The 21,512-nt window shown below is 45.4% G+C and overlaps 2 protein-coding genes across 11 annotated transcripts in view; one reads left to right on the top strand and one right to left on the bottom strand.

Annotated features, from left to right (window-relative positions):
* The window catches only part of Usp13 (ubiquitin specific peptidase 13), a 103,814-nt gene extending 95,774 nt beyond the window's left edge, over positions 1-8,040 (top strand). For both annotated transcript variants that reach the window (XR_004387385.1, XM_032898534.1), the window contains 2 exons: positions 2,244-2,328; positions 3,097-8,040. Coding sequence is in view for 1 of the 2 variants with exons in the window: in XM_032898534.1 (XP_032754425.1) it covers positions 2,244-2,328; positions 3,097-3,190 (179 nt within the window). In the remaining variant the exon portion in view is untranslated. The remainder of the gene's footprint in view (positions 1-2,243; positions 2,329-3,096) is intronic.
* A 5,803-nt stretch (positions 8,041-13,843) lies between these two features.
* Pex5l (peroxisomal biogenesis factor 5 like) overlaps positions 13,844-21,512 on the bottom strand; it is a 294,882-nt gene continuing 287,213 nt past the window's right edge. For all 9 annotated transcript variants that reach the window (XM_032898528.1, XM_032898531.1, XM_032898533.1 and 6 more), the window contains one exon: positions 13,844-20,136. In XM_032898528.1, the coding sequence (XP_032754419.1) occupies positions 19,932-20,136 (205 nt within the window). In that variant the 3' untranslated portion in view covers positions 13,844-19,931. The remainder of the gene's footprint in view (positions 20,137-21,512) is intronic.

Raw genomic sequence — 21,512 nt, 5'->3', positions numbered from 1 at the left:
CAGTCATTTGCGAAGAAAGAATCTTAGTTGAGACAATTCTTCTGTGGGATTGGCCTCTGTAAGCAAGACTGTGGTGCATTTTCTTGATTGGTGTGGGAGGGCCTGGCCCATTGTGGGCATTGCTACCGTTGGACATGTGGTGTTCGATAGTTATAAGAAACCAGTCTAAGCAAGCTTTAGGGAGCAATCTTGGGGTGGGGACTGCTCCTTCAGTGCTCTGTTGAACTGTTGACGATACTGTTTTAGGGTATAGTTGGTGGGGTAGATAAGCCTCGGGGATACTCTATCCTCTCTTTGTGAACACCTATAGGGAGCTGCACTTGGAGACAGTAGCATTGTGTCTTTCCAGATGAAAAATCGCGATTTGACATGGAATTGTTCCAAAAAGGTTTGCTTACAAAGCTGCTTGGTGCCAAGGAAAGGTTCCCATGTAGCATTTCCTGCCTATTGAGGTAGAATGGGTTCTTAGCCCAGAGGGAGGCTTAGAGGAGGGGAGACAAATATAAAATCTCCGGATCACCCTTTTGAAAACTGAATCCCAGTTATGATGACTGTCATTGCAAGTCTTTCTTCTGGCTTCTGAGTTTTAAACTAGGACTCCATTTCATCCAGTCAATATGATAGCAACAGAAACTTAGCAGATGATTGATTTTCGGTTAATATTGATTTACCAGGGTATGCCCAAATTTACATGTTGGTATGAGGTTGATAAAACTGTGTACAATGTAAGAAGCTATAGAAACACGTGTGGACATGAGAGGGGTTACTTGCCTCTTTCACTTATTAAAATATTCAGACATCTCATAAAAATAACTGTTCTCTATGACTAGAGTATCTCAAGAAAAATGACAAAGTCCTTGTCAAGTTGTGTTCTAGACTGAGCTAACAGTTGGTAGATAAGTATGTGACATCATGTGGCACTTGGTGTTGTTTGGAAATCGAAGCAGGGTGAAGCAACAGCCCTAGTGGCATGAGGTGGAAGATAGGCGAGGGTTTATAAGGTGGGTGGTTCTGGGTACCAGAGCAGAGGCCTTGAATCATGTGAGGATTGAAGAAAAACGTTGGCTGCTGGAAGGTACAGTAGGTGTGGAGGCTTGAGGGCAGAGCACACTGGGTGTGCTTGAGGCCCTACTAGGGGCCAGAGTAACTTAGTGAAGTGATGGGAAAGATGGGAAGAGGTCAGGGCATCTCATAGGCTGTTGCGAGAATCAGAGGTTCTGGCGCTCTGTAGGAGTCACCAGAGGGTATTGGGAACAATAACAACCGCAGTTTGACGTCCACTAAAAGCAAAAACAAACAAGCAAATAAACAAAGATAGGAAAGGACCACTTTGGGAGCCATGCCCAGAGTAGTCCAAATTGTCAGGGAGAAGGGAGGGGCAGCAATCAGTTAGGGGACTTGTAACCAGTCCTGAATAGGGCCCTGGTGACCCTGAGCCAGGGGGATGAGTGGAGAAGGCTGCGATGGCTGGCTTCTGGATATATTTTGAAGGACATAGTGACTGGCTTTACTAGTGATTTGGCAAGATATAAGGAGCGAGAGAGCTAATCGAGATTTTTGACATAAGTTACTAGAAGACTGGGATCGCCATTGATTGAGATGGTAAGGCTGAGGGAAAACAGTCAGCAAACCAGGGGTAAAGGAAGCTTTCTCAACCCAATACAAGTACCTAGGTGACATGGTCCTGCATGTAGAAAACCTCAATGACTCTATCGATAGCCTTAGAGCTGACAAGCAGGCATTGTAAGGTTGCTGGAAATAAGAGTAATGTACAAACTTCAGGGTTATGCTCTGACTTCATTTTCCTCCTTTTTATTTTTGAGTTAGAGTCTTAAACTCAGCATCCTCCTGCCTCAGCCTACTGAGTTCTGGGATTGCAAGCACACATGCATGCGCACGCACACACACATATTTAAGTTTAGCATCAGCAGTGCTTGCTGTACTTTGAGCGGCATGCCATATTATGTGTGTGTGTGTGTGTGTGTGTGTGTGTGTGTGTGTGTGTGTGTGTGTGTGTGTGTGAATGTGTGTGTCTATCTGCGTGTGTATGAATGTGTGTGTGTGTGCGTGTGTGTATGTACATGTGTGCATGTGCCATGTTGTGTGTGTACTCTAGTGTGTGTGATCCATATGGCATGGTGAATCTGCATAGTCAGCCAGTCTCCTGTTGGCCCCAGGCTCTGTTCAGAAGCATGCTTGGCTCCTAACTGCTGCCTTGTAACGGCATTGTTTTCTTTCCCTAGTGTATGAGTTGTTTGCGTTCATCAGTCACATGGGAACATCTACAATGAGTGGCCATTATGTTTGCCATATCAAGAAGGAGGGACGGTGAGTCGTTTAGAAGGTAGTGGATAGCTATGCTGTCCAGCTCCTCCTGAGCTCAGCCACTTTACTAATCGCACTGGTGTTTTTATGTTATTTCTGCTTCCCACATTGCTTTGCCTTGTTTTGTTTTGTTTTGTTTTGTCTTAAGACAGGGACTCATTATGTAGACCTGGGCTGGCCTGGAATTCACTATAGAGCAGGCTGGTCTTGAACTCATATCCACTGCCTTTTCCTCCGTAGTGCTGGGTAGGATTAAAGGTGAGTGCCACCATGCAGCCTCTCATAGTGGGTTGAAGGGGCATACACCCCACCACCTTTGCTTTTTAAACCAGAGTCTCTGTGTAGCTCAGGCTAGCCTAGAACCTGTTTTGTAGTCTTAGCTGGTCTTTAACTTGAAGTTCCCCTGCCTTGGCCTCCTGAGTACTACAGTTATAAGCATGCACGTGTGTCTGACATGTTGTATGCTCAACTGTTTAACAAACACAAACACTGGGGCTTCAGTTAGACAGTTAACTACTCAGTTACTGGTGCACAGTTCAAGGGCATCCTGTGCTACTTATGGAGTTTGAGGCCAGCCTGGGGTTAAAAACACTGTCCTGGCAGGGGGGGGGTGGGGGCGGTTCTTTACCAAAATTCTGTTCATTTTATACTGTGTTTGGCCTCACATTAAAGCATCTGAGGTACTGGAGACTCCCCTCCACAGCGTACAGCGCCTTCTCCTGCCCTGGGGATATTGCTGACACAAACCCACACCTACTTCTGTGTTTTCAGATGGGTGATCTACAATGACCACAAAGTTTGTGCCTCAGAAAGGCCCCCCAAAGACCTGGGATATATGTACTTTTACCGCAGGATACCAAGCTAAACCTCACAAGAATTGGCGAGAAGAAGCCATACACCTTTATAATTTGCCAAAAAGAAAAAAAAAAAAAAAAAAAAAAGGAAAATAAAGGAAAAAGTTGGGACAGCCGGATGGAGGACTACATGGGTATTTACTGCTCCTTTCAAGAGCGTGGTCACTCGATGCCTTCTGGAGAAGAACTGGGGAGAAAATTCTGTTGGCGGTGATATTCTGTCCTGGGAGATTTTGTAACTGTTCAGGGAGAGAGTGGCGGAAGCAAAGGCACTGTCCACCGGCCCCTCAGAGAGGCACTGTCTTCCCCTCTCTTCTACTTGGGGGGGTCACCAGTGAGGGCCCCCCACAGTGAGAAAAATGCCCACTTTTAAAATTTTTCCACATAGGAAATCAAAACCTGGACTGGCTTTTATTGGTGGCACTGTGTTTTCATTTCCCACAGTAAGTTCTGTGCACTAGGACATCTGCGGTGAGAGCTATTTTTAATTTAAATCACGTCAAACTTTATATTACACCGTATGAGTGTGTGTGTGTGTGTGTGTGTGTGTGTGTGTGTGTGAGAGAGAGAGAGAGAGAGAGAGAGAGAGAGAGAGAGAGAGAGAGAGCTTTGTAGTCTGCTGTACGTCTGATGGATTGGTGTTCAAAGGCCAAATAGCTGCTTTTAGGCATATTTGGAAAAGGCAGGCAAACATCTTTAAAACTTACAACTCAGGAACAATTGTTAAAAGTGAGTTCCCCACTTGGATTTTAAAGTACAGAGAGCTGAGCTGTGGCCCCTTAAGTGCTGTCTGGCATTCATGTGGGTCTGTGTCGTTTGACCTTGATGCCAGGTGCCTAAGTCTTGTCACTGTGCTTTGCCAAGGGCAGATGGGATCTCTTCCTCAGTAGGGCATTCCCTCAAAGCTTTGTGTTTTGTTTTAGTTAAATAACTGGTCTCCCAAGCTCCTGCTTACTCCCTGGGATCACGTTAGATGCCTGTGGTTTGTCTGATATTTTGGTCTCTGAACTTTCTTGTGTTTTCACATCTCTGCTTCTCTGGGGCCAGTTTCACCTCTGCCCTCACTGTCTATCTGCTGTGGCCCATGGTACAACCTGGGGCGCTTTAAGGATGCAAGCTGCAGAAACACCTCTGTTGCAGCTGCACAGCCAGGGCCTTCCCTCCGTGTCATTTTAGGGTCCTAGCTGTGGTCTGAGATCAGAGCAGAGTTGTGGATGTGCAGTGGAGAGGAACCAGAGCTCTCCATAATTTTCTTACTACTTCTCATCAAATTCCAGCCTCTGGAGTCTCTAGTTCAGATTATTGATCAGATGGGAAAGGATTTATTGCTGTCTGCTTGATGTGTGCTTGTTTGATTGATCTTTGCAGAAACTGCAGAAAAAAAATGATGAAATAGAAATAGAATGGGCTGAGTAAGCAGAGACATTGGGTTGGGATGGGATGAGTCTGAACAGTCAGAGTTCAAACCCTGAGGCCCTGTCTCAAGGAAGTCCCCGTGTAAGTCCGGGCTGTGGGGCAGGGCCACGGGCCTGGGTGCTTCTGGGTGCTGTCTCAGTTGGCTATGGGCCAGTCCTTCCATCTGTGCCTCATTCTCCTCATCCGCATGGTGGTCAGGTGACACCTCCCCTCTTTCTAGCAGGCTTTGATTAATTCTGAAGAACCTCTACTGAACAGAAGGTGGAACGTGGTAGGCCCCACTAGAGAGTGCTCCTGTCTTCTTGACTTACCTGTTGTGTTTTCCACTTGGGAATAAATGACATCACGGGAGGGAGCTCATGATTCTCTCTGACACTGTCCCACTGAGGTACCTTTGAGGCTTGGCTCAGAGATCCTAAGTCTCTGTCCTGTGTGTCCCTGACCAGCGCCCCTACCCCGAAGTGGAAATTCACACACCAAGCAGCCTTACAAATGTAGTCCCTATAGGGCCACATATGGTAGGATAATGACTGGCCTTCAGTGGCTGGTTTGCAGTGTTACAAAGCAAAGGCCTTTCACGTGGGTAGGGGCCTCTCAGGAGGTTTGAATTCAAATGTGGTCAGAGATAGTATATATATTTTGGACAAAATAAGAAGTTTTTATAAAACTTTGCAAGCTCAACATTGTAAAATCCACATTAAAGATTTTAGGCTATAAACCGTTTAATTTTATTAGGTAGAAGAAGCAAATTAATCCTTCTGATGCCAAGACATACTTCGAGAAAGTGGATAATGACTGCCTCTTCCCTGCCTCACAAACACAAGGGCTATTCATGGCAAAGTTTTGTATATGTGCTATTCTTCACTCAGATCAGGAGCTGGACGCACCGGCGTGGGCAGTGCCTTGCTTTCTCGTTAGAAATGTGCTTGCATGTGTCTCCTGGTATAGGCAAACCAGCCGCTCTAGAGTACCAGTGGGATATATCACTTATCTTACGTGTGTAAATGGGATGCTTGTGGCCACAACTGGAACAACGTGGGCTGTGTCTGCTGACCCACCTGCTAGGAGTCTTTTTGTGTGAGATGTGGCGTGATTGTGTGGCTCTCTCTCCATGTGTAGGCATCTGTGTGGAGGACAGAGCTTTCTTCCTGTAAATATCTTTTGATATCCATTTGTGTAGACTCCCAATATGTCTTTGGAAAATGGATCTGTTTTGTCAGTTGGTCGAAATACCCAAATAACAAGTCAGAAATCCAGCTTGGTATAGGTTTTCTTTTTTTTCTGAATGAGAAGAATCTGGGAAGAATCATATTTTAATGACATTTTATATCAATGTTCCTTCAGTATTTTGGAATCGACGAGCTTGTTTTCCCAAGCCTTTAAGAGAATGTGCCTGCCATTTCCCCTGCATCCCTTTGGGCTCCCATTACCTCAGCTGAAGACTTACAAGTGTGCTTATGTCCTGACAGCATCTCTGTGTCACATGCCTGAGTCTCACTGCTGCTGGGCCCTTGTCTCTGGACCAGGAGGTTAGACCAGATAATCTGTGAAGTCTCCTTCTGTCTGGCCACTACATTTTGTGTTTATTTTTCTGTGGTTCTGTCCAGAATCAGACATGAGCTGTGGTGGTCACTCAGGAGTTTCAGTGTTGGAGTCTGCAGCTATTCTAGCTTGTAGGTTGCTGACATCATTGGTCCACATCCCATTTCTCTTCCTGATCTATTTTCTTTGGTAATCTCACTTCCCCCCAACCCTGAACTCAAAACTTTTCAGTCTATGAGGCCCTTTGCTACTGCCCCCCTCCAAACAAAAGCAGCAATCCATGTATGCCACCCTCTTGGAAAAGTCTCAGAATGCCTCTCAGCTTGCTCTGACATGCACAATATTTTAAAATCCTGATTCCGTTGTTGCTAGTCCCATCCCCAGATATGTGCTGCCGAAGCTGTCTGTCCTAGAAAGGGTGTCTTCATCGTCATAGATGCCATGGCTTCTGGATCTCATCACAGATCTTCATAGTCTGTGGGGTTGCCAGGAGACATGAGCAGAACAGAGGATGGCATTAGATATAATGTGCTTCTGCCTGTCAGGGCAGTATCTCAGGGGACAGAACAAGGTCTGTGCTGTGAAGCTGGTGGGTGCCACCTACTCGATGCCACCAGGATTTCCTAATTTGATTTTCATTGGTGTAATAAAGACGATGAACAAAAACAAGTTGGGAAGGAAAGGGTTCATTTGGTCTTATAAAGTAACACTCCACCAGGAGGGGAAGTCAGGGCAGGAACTGAAGGCAGGAACTGAGGCAGAGGCCGTGGAGGAGTGCTTCTTACTGGCTTGTTCCCCACTGCTCTCTCAGCCTGCTTTCCAGGACCACCCACACTGGGCTGGGCCCTCCCTCACCAATCATTAATCAAGAAAATGTCCCATAGGCTTACCCACGAGCTGATCTTAAAGGAAGCATTTTCTCAGTTGAGGTTGCCTCTTTCAGATGATCTTAGCTTGAGTCAAATGAACCCGAACAAACACACACAACCTAATCAGCACAGTCCTCTGTAATCCATCACCCTTATAGTTGGTGGCAGAGTCTGTAGCTCTCTAGCCTGGTGGGACTTGGTCAGTCCATACTAAGATTGTTCCATATACATAAAACGCACACTAATACTTGGAAAGCTTCAACAAGCAGAACGACTGTTGCAAATGATGTTGACTGCATGTGATGGTAATTTAATATTAAATTTTCCACTGTCATTTGTTCTTAGCACAGCTACTGAGCAATTCAGAAGTGTGCCTAAGGCCCAGCCATTATTGTTCTGCACTGAGAGGTCGCCAGTGAAATCCCATGAGTGAGACAGGACCCTGCAGAGGCTCTGAATCAAAACAACACAGATGATTTTGCTGGAGTTGAGGGCGCATGAAGCACTGGACAAGGCCCAGAAACCACAAGAAGAGCCTTGTAGTTTCTGGGGCTATTTTGCTTAAGCACCCCCCCCCACCCCCCTTCAGCTGCAAAAGCAGTGCGCCCCCCAGTGGCCTTCTCTTGGCCTTGCTCCGGAGCTGCCCTGTAGATTAGCAGCTGTTTTCCCAGCATTCTCCAGGTGCGGTGGATGTTAGCTGGGGCAGAGGTTTGGGCATACTGCTTTCAATTCAGGCAACATTCTCTTGTGGTCCCTCTCCCCGTGTCCTGTATTCTGTTCCCAGCTGGGCATGTGGAAAGGCTGTGTGGATCTCAGCTCCTCCGCTTGCACAGAGGCTGAGCCTGACCTGTGCCCGTCTGCTCAGCAGTGTTACTGTTGGTGGCTGGAAGACTTGGTATTTATTTATTTTGCACTAGTCACGGTTGGTGTGGAAACTACTTCAAGTGTTTGGGAGACTACTTGCCTGTAACGGAAAGAGATGGATAATTTATTGCTTTGATAGTTTTAAATTAAAAGCTATTCTCACAAACTCAGGTCCCTTTATGGCTCTTGTCTGTTTTTCATTTGAAAAATGCCACAGGAGAACGGGGAACTGGAGACCATGCCTGGTTCTGTCTTTGGCCATGGCTTGTTAATATGACCCAGCTCTCTGTCCCTGGCAGATGTCTGTACCTTGAAGGAGGGTTGGAACGGTGGCGGTCTGGGAAGCTGACATCTGGCTTTTCCCTGTTGGGTATCCAGCTACACAGAGAGGTCTGTGGTCCTGGTCCTCCAGTAGTAATAGCAGTATGAGCATGCTATGTCAGTGATTTGACATATCTGACACTATGTTTCTGTTGAGTAAAAGTTCCCTATTGCTACATTGCAATAGACTTGATTTAAAAGAACACATCCACTCCCTGGTTCTATTGACGCTAAAACCATGGGACAGGAAGAATTTATTCCTGTGGTTTCCAGAATGGTCTCAATCAAGTCTGTCTGTCTTTCTGTCTGTCTGTCTTTTGCAATAAATATTTGTTTATTTTTCCTTTTTTTGGATATTTTTTAATTTACATTTTAACCTTTCCTGGTTTCCCGTCCACAAACCCCCATCCTATCTCCCCTACTACTTCTTCTATGAGGTGTTCCCCCACCCATCCCTTTCTTTCTTTGTTTCTTTGTTTCCTTCCTTCCTTCCTTCCTTCTTTCTTCCTTTCCTCCTTTCCTTTTCTTTTTTCTTCTTAAAAAACTGTCAGCATCCTGACAGCTTTGATATCAGGTATGCTCACGTCTCCTTTGAATGGGTCATTTGCCTCTCTCATATAAGGACTCCTGGTATTACATTGACTCACTCCGATAATCTAGACCACTCCCATCTTAAAGTCCTTAAACCTCAGTATACTCCTGTGGCCTCAACACCTGGGAGCTAGAAACAGAGGATCAAGTCCTCAGCAATGTAAGCAGTTAGGGTTCCTCCTGGATTACAAGAGCCCCTGTGCAAATAAACCAAGAGTTTCGTTTGGTCACACCGACAAAGTTCCATTTGTTATGCCAGACACACAGGGATAGAGCGCAGGCATTAGTAATGTCTTTGGGTAAGAACATTATTTTGCTCAGCAAAATAGCACAGGGTGTGCTAGCTATTGTTTGAAAATACATCTCTCTGCTGTTCAAAGGTTTTAAAAGGATGAGCCTATGTATTTTGAAAATCCCAATTATTGTCTGACTTCAGTGTCAGCCATAGTTTTGGTGAAAAGGGTGAGAGGGAGCAGGTGGTTGGCATGGTGAGATTTTTTTTTTGGTCCAGAGAAAAATGCTTGCAAGCCATCCGCTACTCTTTATCCCAGCACTCTGAACAGGAGAGCCTGCCACACCCGTCATTCAACTGCAAGCTCGTGAGTCTTCAGCTCAGCTTTTCAAAGGTAGTCGATGACAGACTTGATTAATTGTAGGAAAATATAATAGGAAAAAGGTGAAATCTGTCTTCTCTGGATGAATGGTAGGGAGGTAGAATGTCAGGGATGGGGCACCCAGGATCAACATCAGACCCCGTCCCCTTGACTTTCATGTGGCTTGATCGATCTTGCCCCCTGTTCAGTGGGGACGGTGATTCATCAGGTGAGATGTGAAGAGCATGTGACAATTTGGTGGACACAGGATATTTTACATCACCACATTAGCACAAATGGTTCTCGAAGCCTATGGTGGTTTTGGTCTGAAGTGTTTTTAAACTACGTGGTGCACCAGAGTTAATGACTTCTTTCCAAACAGACTTTCTTGGAGACTTTCATTTGGCCAGCTGACTTGCAAATCTGTGCATCCCGGCTCATCAAACAATAAAAAAATATCTACCATGTTCTATGTGTTGTTTTGCTTACACTGTGTCTGTAAACAAAGTAGACACACGCCTTGCCCTTGTTGGATTTGTTTCCTAGCAACACCAGGTACTGAATGTACAAAATAAGTAATGTTCTGTGAGGTGTGAAAAGACGGTGCTGTGCGAGCATGGGGCAGGGAGCAGGGCACGGGGGCTGGTTCTGATAAATAAGGTACCCAGCATTGCCGAGACAAGATCGGAGCCAGGACTTGCAAGAAGAGGACCCATCAGGTGGGTGCTTGGGAAAACTGGTGTGGAAGCCCCCAGCGGTGGCCTATCTGCTCTGTCATGTAAACACTGGAGGCTCAGCAGGACTGGTAGACGGCAGTGAGCATGATAGTACCGGGAGGCCAGCTGTCCTGCAGGCGGGGTGTGAGACTCCAGAGTGTGGAGCAGTAACGGTCTTCCGTCGAGCTGCGACCCATCTGACTGACAGTTAGGTTTAGGCTGGATGGTCAGAGAGCGAAGACACAGGAGAGATGTGTGGAGAAGAACTGCACGTTTTAGACCGGGAATCTAGGATATTTGCTCCCAAGAGAAAAGTGGGTGGGGAGCACACAAGCATAGGTTCAAGAGAAGGTGTTTGTTTTTTAAGTGTGAGGAAGGGGGTGGGGCAATAGCAAACCAACTTTTGGGGCTGACATTGAAGACATGGAAGAGGTGCAGGCCTCCTGGGCTTGAGCAGGTGAATGGGATGGAGTCTTCTGCCAGCATGGGGGCTGGCGTAGACAGAGCCATAGAAAGGGGGACACGGGAGGAAGGTGGGGCCAGCACCAGCAGGTGGCTCCCTCTCTCCCCACTTTACCTTTCTCTGAGATAGAAGCAAAGCCCATGCCCTGTGGCATGGAGTGAGACCCAGAGGCTGCGGAAGCCTGGGAGACTGGAAGTGAGAGAAGGTATGAGATGTCTGCCATTGAACTACAGTTTTAACAAAGATTTATTCATTTATGTGAGTACACTGAGCTGTCTTCAGACTCACCAGAAGAGGGCACCAGATCCCATTACAGATGGTTGTGAGCCACCATGTGGTTGCTGGGAATTGAACTCAGGACCTCTGGAAGAGCAGTCAGTGTTCTTAACCACTGAGCCATCTCTCCAGCCCCATCATTGAACGAAATTAAAATTGCTATTTTTTTCTATTTGAATGAAATTAAGTTTAATTGGTATCAGTTCTTAATATTTTATGAGGGCAGAGTCATCAAACCTTCGCCATCATAAGTCTTCTTTTGCAGACATTATTTTTATGTCAGACTTTGTAAATATATATTATGACAAGAAGTCTCTCTCTCTCTCTCTCTCTCTCTCTCTCTCTCTCTCTCGTACTTGTATACCCTTGTTGAAAAGTGATTTTTTTTTTCTATTTGGGAAGTTGAGTGTTCAGTGAGGGAGGGGTATACATGGTGCAGTGAGGGGGACAGGGACATGGCCAGCCAGCCAGATCAGCCCTGGTGATCAGATCAGTGGGGTTGACAGATGCTATCATTCTGCCTTCCTTTTTTTTTTTTTTTTTGAGACAAGTTCTGTGAGGCCCAGGCTGGTCTCAGACCCACCATCCTGCCCTGGCCTCCTGAGTGTTGGGATGATGGGCAGGCATCACACTATCTGAATGATTTTGGTTTCAGTTTTTAATGGAAAGCAGCAGACTTTGGCTATGACCTTGGCTCTCTCTCTGAAGCCTGCCCTTTCCTGGACCGGGTTTGGCAGGTCTGAAGGGCAGCTGTGCTTTTCAGTTAGCATTGAATCCAGGAGGCCTCTCACCGACCGCTTTGCTCCTCTTTCATTTGCAAGAATCAACTATGGAGTGGGTAAAATTAACAGTGGGGAGAGCAGGGGAGGGGGCTGGGGGCGCTGGGGAGCATGGTGCAAAGCTCAAAGTAGAAGCACCTACTGGCCCAAGCAGGTTTCAGCAGGTTGTGTGGAAGGAATCAATCTCCATCCATCTAAGCTCAGGTAAGAAAGTTCAGAAGCAGCCAGCTTTGGGTTTAGTTTCAGTTTAGTTCTTCAAAGATGAGCACTAGAATTCGCCATCATTTCCCCAAATGAAGACGGGTGGATCCGATCACCAGGCGCCCTGGCAGTCCAGTCCTGAAGTGCTTGCCTAGCAAGTACACAGCTCTAGGAAGAGCCCTCAGCATGAAGAACGAAACAACAAACCTCAAACCCAGAGTGCTCTAAAACAAACAACACAAAACCGTTAAACATAACAAACCAGTTAGTGAGCAGTAATTTTTTTTTGGCATGGAATATAAAGTTAGTAATAGTAATAAAAATAATAAAATATGAAATAAAATAATAACACAAACTTTTAAGTTCTGTCTGTCTACATAGTTTAGGGAGACCTGTGAAAAATAAAGGGGTTGGTGTGATGGCTCGGTCATGAAAGTGCTTTCCACACAAGCATGAGGACCCAGGTTCAAATCCCAGCACCTGCATAAAAAGCCAAGTGAGGTGTTTATCGGTAATCCTTGCCCAGGGGAGGCAGTGATGAGAGGAACCCTGGGGCTCTTTGGCCAGAGTCTTCCTGAAATGGTGAGCTCCAGGCTCAGTTAGAGACTGAGGGCAGAGATGGCTCGGGGGTGGGGTTGGGGGTGGGGGAGGAATGCTGCTCTTGTAGAGAATGGTGCGTCAGGAAACCTCACAATGGCTTCTCATTCTTGCTCCTGGAGATCTGATGCCCTCTGATGAGCAGTGCAAGTGGGCTTACTTGAGCACATTTCACATATACATATCATACACACACGCACACTCATGCACACCTCACACACACATCTTACGCATACATTCACATCTCACATCTTACACACACATCTCTCTCACACACACATATACACACAGACATCTTACACACACAACCCCCGCCCCCAAACACACAAACATTTTAAAGTTGTGGAAAGGAAAACACCCAAGGTTGATCTATGACCTCCACATGCATACACACATACATACACACAGGAACAAATAAAATCGTAAAGAATGCTTTAAACCTTTGGTTGGTTTTTCATACACGTGGAGAGAAGGAGCTATTTCTGGAATAATAGTTATGTACAGCTGATGTTTAAAAAGTGGAGGTAGGAGACTTTTTATTGGATACTTTTTATTTACATTTTAAATGTTATCCCCTTTCCTGGTTTCCCCTCCAGAAACCCGCTATTCCATCCTCCCTCTCCCTACGTCTATGAGGGTGTCCCTCACCCACCCACCCACTCCCTCTTACCTCCCCGCCCCAACTGGGGCCTTGATAGGACCAAGGGCCTCTTGGTAGGAGACTTTTGAAAAGCACCAGGTTAATCTGAGGTGGGAGTAAAGCTTCAGTTCGCCACTGGATGACATATTAGTGTGCTGTTATAACTTAACAGTAAAGTGTGTGTGTGTGTGTGTGTGTGTGTGTGTGTGTGTGTGTGTGTGTGTGTCGGGGCGCAGCGGGGAGGCGCACAACTTGACTTTTTGGAGAAAAGAATGCAAGACACCAAAGCCAAATGGCTCCTGAATTCAAGAGGGGTCAGTTATGGGGAGGCATGAGTGCCAGTTCAGGCCCCCTGTGGTTACCTTCAATGTCAACCTAACCAGGCAGGAAGGAAACAGACTTCAGGGCTCGGGGCAGCTCTGCCCTTTGCCCTACTCTGAGAAGGTCTCCCTGGGTCCCTCCACTGTGCCTGGCATCTCCAAACCTCCTTGCTTCCAGCCCTTGCCATCTCAGTCTCCTACATGAGCACACACCAAGCTCATTCCCACCTTGGTATTAGCTGTTGATTCTTCCAGGAATGTTGTCCCCTTACTCCATTCAACTGGCTCTGGGTTAGAATCTGAGCCCACATGGTCCCAACAATAAGGACCCTCTCGTAATTCCTCACTGCCCCATTCTCCCACTTGGCAGACATGAGTGCTTATTATAGTCTAGGTATGTCTTATACTAGGAGAAAGCCTGCGTGTAGTCAGTTATTTATTGTCTGACTAAGCCCCTTCCAAGAAAGACCCCGAAGTGACACATATTTTAATGCTTTTATTCTAAAAAGATCACAAATTTCGATTTCAGGTTAATATCTTAGTCTTAAAAAATTAACAAAGGAAAATGGTTTTCAAGGTTTGTTCTTTATCTACAAATGCATTCCTGCTTTCCAGATAATTCATGCAAAATTATATGTTGTGATATTCGACAGAAAGACTTCTTAAAGCAGTAGTAATTGGTTTCTGTTTGACTTTAAGTGGTCTGACCCCAAATCCCTTCTTGAGAGAGTTCTGAAAAGACCATGAAGCCACAGACAAAGTTTATTTGGAAACATAGTTTAAAACTACACAAATGTAAATACAGGTTAATAATGTGAAAAAGGAAGGCGAGCCTTCAATAAAGTATAAACACACTACCTTAAGCTCAGTACTTGGCAAATTATAGGTCATCTGTGAATTAACATTTCAGTAGGATACATGGTTAGGATACATAGTTTTATTCCAAAAGGCAATGCAGAGAAGGACTACACTGAAGGCTTACTACATGGCAGAATAGGCTGTGTATTATTCACTATGCCACAGAAATAGTATCTCATAGAATGCCAATAAGTTTCAAATTTCCCATGGCCATTAATTGAGCATAGATCACTTAATTTGGAATTGATATTAATTTAGAAATTCAATGTAAACATTTAAGGTTAAGTTTTAAGTTTTTCTGTTACCTATTTCAGCTTGAAAATGAAATCCCAAGATTTTAAACATTGAGCATCATAAGGTAGCATCATTGCGCTTTTCTTAAAACACAATTCTTAGGTTAGATTAGATACGCAGTATTCACAGATATACAAAATAGATAGAAATGTTTCTAAGTAGTAAATGCTTCTCGTAGGCTGTAAAAAGTTTACTGACTTGATCAGTTGTTTTTTCTCAACTGATGTAAACAAATTTGGGTGATGAAAATCGAGAAGGGTTTGGGTCAGATGAGATATGGGGGAAAAGAAGGAATTTGATGAGTTAGGCTTGTGTCCTTTCACTGACAGTAACACGAACACACTGCTTGCATGGCACAATTCAAGTCATCTATCGTGTGCATGCCGTTTTCCCTCTCCGCTCCATTCAAAGGCAAACCAAAGCCGGTCCCAAAGATACACATTGCATAGCGTGGCCATGGATGGCTTCCTTGCTCTTCCCCCCTTACCACTTTCAGTCATGTGGTATTTCTGTAGCAATCACAGCATCCTTGCGCCGTGTGAGAGACTATTAAGTCTCACACTTTGATTTACTATTGCTTTGCTCTAATCGTTTACATCTTCATACGTGGCCTCTCTGTGTGTGTATGAAAGGTAGTTTAGACTCTGGGGTTGTCTCTGGAGGGCATGGAGCATTCTTCACATATGACCTGAAGGCCTCATTTATTCATTTATCGAGACAGTGTCTTACACAACACAGGCTGGCCTTGAATTCTGTACGGCCAAGGATGTCCTTGACTTCCTGATTTTCCTGCCTCTACCTCCCACGTGCTGGGATTACAGATGGGTGTCACCAGGCCCAGTTGAATGCTGTGTGGGATCAAACCCAGAGCTTTGCGCATGGTAGGCAAGCACTGTACCCCTGGAACTCTGACCCCAGCACCAGCTTCATTGAACTGAGCTCAAATCACTCCTTTCCTGGCCTTTTCATAAAATTGGAGTTACAGAAAAAGTCACAGAAATGACATTTCCACTGACAATCAAACCATCTTCTACCCCCAAATTTGAGCATTTGTGATCAGGTTGATCAAATGGAGTTTATGAAGGGAGAGGGACTTTGACCTTGCAAGTAGAACAACACTTTACACGCTACTCTGTGACAAACTACTCAGTGGGAAACTAAGGGCCCATGTCTGCTTTGCTTAGGGCAATCTCCATGTGTGTGTCACCACTTTAACCTTCCCAGATAGCTTAGAATCCCAAATGCTTTCTATTTCTTCCCAAACTTTCTGAAAAGAAAACCTGAAATCCATTATTAAGAATTTAAAGCTCAAAACTTCTTGTGCAGTGACAGTTGTGTGGCCTTTTCATACTTTTAGCTCTATTGAGCCTCAAGTGTGTTTTCAGGGACCCACGTCTGTACCCGAGTCCCTCAGAGAATGGGCCTGAGACTGACAGCCATAATGTATGAACCAACCTGAGAGCCATGGTCAATGCCAATATGATAGCAGGCCAACGATCTACAAGAAAGACGAGATGGAAAAAGCAAAGAGAAAAAACTGGAACAAGGTTAGGAGGTGCTTGCTTGTTGAGAAGAATGGAAACACAAGCTAGCCTATGACACCAGTCATGCTTGGCGTGAGTGGGCCAGTTCACATTCAGTGACGTAATCTCGCATGCTTTGGTTAATAGTCATAGGCAGGTTTTAAGTACTGATGCATGCAGTAGTTTTATACCTGAGGTTATATGTTTTGCTTTTTTAAAAAAATTGCTTTTTTTTTTACAAACTTTATGCCATAGTTGATCTATGAACACTCTTTAAAAATATATGGATCTACCTCTTAGTTCAAAACTGCTTAATTCAGCCAGTCCTATAAACAATGTGGGACGTAGGGTAGGGACTCTGCATGGGGAGCCAGTGTGAAGCTATGTTACAAGGTTGAAGTCATGGGTGTTGCCCCTGAATCCCTTTCCAAAATCAGAGGTCTCAGAAAGGTGGCACACAAATTAAATCTTCCAGACACCTGGTTTCTAGAATGCTTTTAGAAGCATATCAGGGTGGGGAAAAAGACCCTACCCTCCTCTCAACACTAATGTATGTGCATTTCAACCTAAGCAATTCAGAGACAAGTGAGGAGTGGGCATCCTCTTTTCTCTGCTTTCTCCAGGAGGGCACAGGTAAACTCTATGTTAAGAGGTTTGGAAACTGTGAGATGGACCACAATTATGGTCAAGTCTAGCCCATACGGTGGGAATATCACAGAACGACTTCCTTGTAAAAGACTATGGACAGCGATCTACAAGTCAACAGAACAGAACCTCTCAATGAAAATGGTATGTTAATCTGAGAGTGAGTATATCGTATATTGTGGACATTCCTACCCAATTCTGGCAGAAATCAGACTGGCTGAGAAAGTGCACTTCATTGTTAGTTATTAAAGTTTCTGGTGCGTCATTGGGAGGGGTGTCAGGATGAAGTGCAGAGAACACAGAATCACAGAGACTGACTCCTTTAGAAGGTTCTTCACTCCTTGTCTCTACAGTGCCTCCTATAGCCCAGGATGACCTTAAGCTCCCAGGTCTTCCTGCTTGAACTTTCCAAGTGCTGGGATTACAACGTGCACCACCATGGTCAGTTTATGTAGTGGTGGGTACACAGTACCCACTGAGCTACACCCCCAGTCTCCCTCTCTCCTGCCTCTTCTGTGCATAGAGATGTTCGAGAAGAATGGTCTCTGGATTTTCACCCAATTTACTGGAGGAATCAGTTCAGGGAAGCCACTGAGGCCATCGCCAAGAATGAATGTCATCCTCAGGCTTCTCCTCAGGGCCTCAGAAGAGTGCCTCACCCTTTCAAATGGAAAGAGACAAGGCAATTTCATGCCAAGAGGATGAGAAGCCCTAAAAGTTCTGCATTTAAAAAGCATGGGGGGGGGAGAGCAGAGAAGGAGGACACTGAAGCTCACTGCTTAGTGTCTGCTAGGGCTCTATTTCTACAAAGTTTTACTTTTTAGTTATTATTTTTTATTATCATAGCAACTCTTTCCTCTTAGGTGATGCCTTTGACCTTCTGTCAAGTGGTAGCCTATACACATCTGGACTGTGATGAGTAGAACCGAAGGAGTGGGTAAAGCCCTACACACTGCTCCCTCATGGTGGAGTGGAACACTCTTAAATGTCCCCTAAAACATCTCCCTGGAGTTTGAAGTGACTTGGTATTCTGATGGCAACACGGACCTTGGGCCACCATATTTGACACTGCTCAGCAACATAAAATGAAATCGGATTTCTCATATTTGTACCAGTCGGGCCGTGACTGATCTCCGTGTGAAGCGACAAGGCCGAGGTGGGTCATCATCCTGGCAAGATCAGGTGCCACGGAGAGCCCGGGAGAGCATTAGGACCAGAAGAGTTGTGAAACTTTCTTTGAACCCTTGGTTCACAGGCTTGTAGGGGTCTCTGGGGGAGTCACATGGTCAGTACGTGACACTTGGATCGAGAAAGAAGGCAGGAAAGGTCGCTGCACTATCAGCAATGTCCCAGCAGGCAAGGCCACTGTCTGCAGTATGGCTTGAAGACGTCTTCCCAATCTGTTTCTAACAGTCTAGAAAATTCTGCTCTTGGAAATACGCTCAAGCTGTTCTTTGCTGCTGTTAGAAAGTGTGTGACTTGTTTCCGTGCCCAGAAGTGGATGCCCCGATGCCTCCCCATGCCTGCTGCCAACCTGGGGCTACTGCTCTGCCATAGGGAATATTAGCAGTGAAGAGTGAAGGTTGAGGCCACTACCAAGGTCTTATCACCTTGTCCCCGTGAGCCAGGAAGCCTGTGTGATAGATAAGCTTCAAGGGTTTGTAGTGACCTATGAACTTCAGGCATCCCCCAATCCAGGGAATGGTGCAGTGGCAGAGAGGTCAGCCTCTGGCACATTTCCTATCATTAGTAGATGATTCCTCAGTCAATATCGGCTTTTACCCAAAGTTTGGAAGCCAAAGTGAGATATTAATTAGCAATGGGCATGAAAAGTTGGGATCAGACTACTCTCAGGAAGATTCTGGATGCAGGCAGGCTACAGAGGGAAGAAGAATAGGGTAATTTACTAGAATTCGAGCTGAGCAAAATGTTACTTTGGTTAGTGTTCTGCCAACATTTTTCTAATTTTTTAATGAATGCATCTTTTGAGATGACCACCAAGCACCAAACACCCACCAAGTAATCTGGAGAAATATGTAGAAGGCCAACAATTACGTTAGATTTCTCGGCCAGTGGAGAAGGCCTGGCTCTCGATGAGTGCTGCTTATCTCTTCCAGATGAGACCTCTGCTGCTCTGTGCTGCTGGGTTACAGATGTGACTCCTCTGTCACTTACAATGTGAGGACATGGACAGTGGGGGTTATTACGGAACCCAGGAAACACATCAACTTTAGGAACATTGTATTTATCACGCTTAAGAAATACCATTTGGAATACTAACGGTTTAAAGGAAGTATCGTTGTGCAAGGCAGTTAGAAAGCCAGGAAAACAGGATAGGAAAACAGTTCAACACAACTCATTAGAAATCGCAGAATCGCCAAGCTCCCCTCTGCAGGGAGAATGCAGTCAGAGCTTTGCTTCCCTCCGAGATCCATGGACTCCCAGGAAGCACACAGAGAGAACTGGGTTAACATATTTACATTCTGTGCAAACACACCTTCCAAACCCTACACTTAAAAAAACCTATTCTTATAACTTTTTTTATTTGGTCCACTGACTGAGCTAACAACTCTGAGTTCTTAAATCTTTCACCCCACATCCCCTCCCCCCTCCCCGAGTTAGAAACTGGAGCAGCAAGTCAGAAGCCCGGCAAGGCATAAATAACATAGTAAAGTGCTTATGTACAACCCTAGAAAGGATTTCATTGGGAACAGCAAAAACTTCTAGTGCAAAAACTGCTTTTGCCAGCAAAGCTCTCTCTCTCTGAAAACAAAGGCTTACAGTCAAAGTTAGAATGGGCGAGAGGGAAGCCATGTCCTTTTGCAAATGGCCCAAACTATGTTCAGTCTTTCAAAAGGGGGAGACGGTTTAGAGACAGCCTGAGTTCACTGACTGTGGACAGATTGTTGTGTTATGTCCCACGAATGTCCCTTAGATGTGCCACCGGCTGGGATAGGGGCAGCATCCCTCAAAGTACACTTGCAATTTGGAAGAGAACATAATTACCTTATCTTGGTTTGTCCTGAGGATCTCAGTTCTTCTCTGGAATCCGGCCTTCACTTTGTGCTTTTGGGTCTGAACAGAGACTGGGGCTGTAGGAATCAATTCCCTTGGGTTATATGACCATGGCCTTTTGACTCTCAGCTTTAATCCTTAAAAAAATTTTTTTTGGAAATTCATAATAAAATAGTTTCGTCTCTTTTTTAGATGAGGCGTTATTATCCTTTATTTCTTTTCTTTTCCTTCAAGGATCCAAGTTGAAAGCTCTCAGGAGGACATCCAGGTCGCCCAGGTTGGCGGCCTGGAAGAGCTCTGGCTGGTCCATCAGCGACAGCGCAATCCTGAGGGCGGCCCAGATGTTCCCGGAGATGGCAGGGTGAGGGACCTGCTGCTGGTTCCTGCTCTTCCTCTGCAAGCTGAGGGCAGTGAGAAAGTTGCTGACCGCTTCTCTGAAAAGGGAGAAAAGCACATCTTAGAATGCCGTGAATTCCAGATTGCTAAAACAAACAAGCAGATTAAGTTGTTTCTGTGCAGAGCCCTGGGTCTCTCTTAGGCGACTGGGCTCCCTGGTGACTTTCAGGTTCTCTAGCCATTCTCTGGTGAGCATCTTTTGTTAAATACAGTGGGCCAGAACGAGAAAAGAAGAGCCAGTTAGCTAGAAAGGAGGCTAACACAACCACTGCTAAGTCAGTGCAATGCCCCTGCTCCAGGAATGACCTGGAGATGTGGTCCACATGCAGAAACAATCTCTATACCCCGCTTTTAAGAACAAAAATGTGTCCCCCACCGCCTAAAGTGAGGTGATCTGAATTTGCCTGGTAGTGGCAGAAATAAGCGATTAAGTTTCATTATTAGACCACCTGGGCTTCAGTCCCAGCTGTTGAGCCTTAGGCAAATTTCTTTGCTGAAATTCAGTCCCTTTGTGAATAATAGCGATAGCAGAAGTCATTTCAGAATTTTGCTGGGGAGAGCCCTGGAGCTAATTTCTGTAAAAGCTTTTATGGTTAAAGATCAATAGTTCTCCAAGTGTGGTCTGGGGAGCCTGGGGTTTGTGAGGGCACATGATTTTCATTACAAAACTGAGGGAGGCACTTGACCCTTTCACTTTCACCTGCTCACTGCTCCCCTCCCCCGCTCCCCTCCCCCGCTCCCCTCCCCTGCTCACATCTGCTGGCCTACACACCTCACCATGCCTAGGGAGCGTGCATATGAGACAGCCCAACAGACAGAATGCAAAGGCTGAAACAAACTGCTTCTAGATTACTTTCTTGTAAAGCATGTTTTACACACATGCTGACGACACACAATGTTTTATTATGTCCTAGTAAATCTTTTTAAACGCTCTAGTTCAATTTCTGACAGATAAAACTCACGCTCTCCAAAGGCTTTGACTGTCTCATCGTTTGTAGGAAGTGCAACAGGGGTGGGAGTGGGGTCAGCTGGGTTCCCGGCTACTCGGTGGCTTTGCAGCTTTTGGGGGCCATGACTGTGCCAGGACATTTTAAACAGTAACCCATTATTTAAAAATTCCCTTCCCTAGTGTTATTGCGTTTTAAAAATAAACCCACAATATTTCTCTTTTCTCTTTTCCATTTCATTCTATCTATACATCAGGTTTAGAACAAACTGTATATTTGTTTTTGCTTTGCCAAACAGTGAAACTGAAACCTTCCTCAGCAGTTTTACCAGGTCCCCCTGGCTTTGTCCCTCTCCAAGGTTCTTGTTTTCTCAAATCGAAAAATCAAACATTTGACTATTCGCAGTTCACACAGAACTGCATGGACGCTGCGTCTCCGTGCGACTCACGTGAACGCAGGCAAACCTC

The sequence above is a fragment of the Rattus rattus genome, chromosome 3, assembly GCF_011064425.1.
Source record: "Rattus rattus isolate New Zealand chromosome 3, Rrattus_CSIRO_v1, whole genome shotgun sequence".
In the NCBI taxonomy this organism is placed as follows: domain Eukaryota; kingdom Metazoa; phylum Chordata; class Mammalia; order Rodentia; family Muridae; genus Rattus; species Rattus rattus.
The sequence above is the reverse complement of the archived record's forward strand: the minus strand, read 5'-3'. Positions and strand labels throughout refer to the sequence as shown.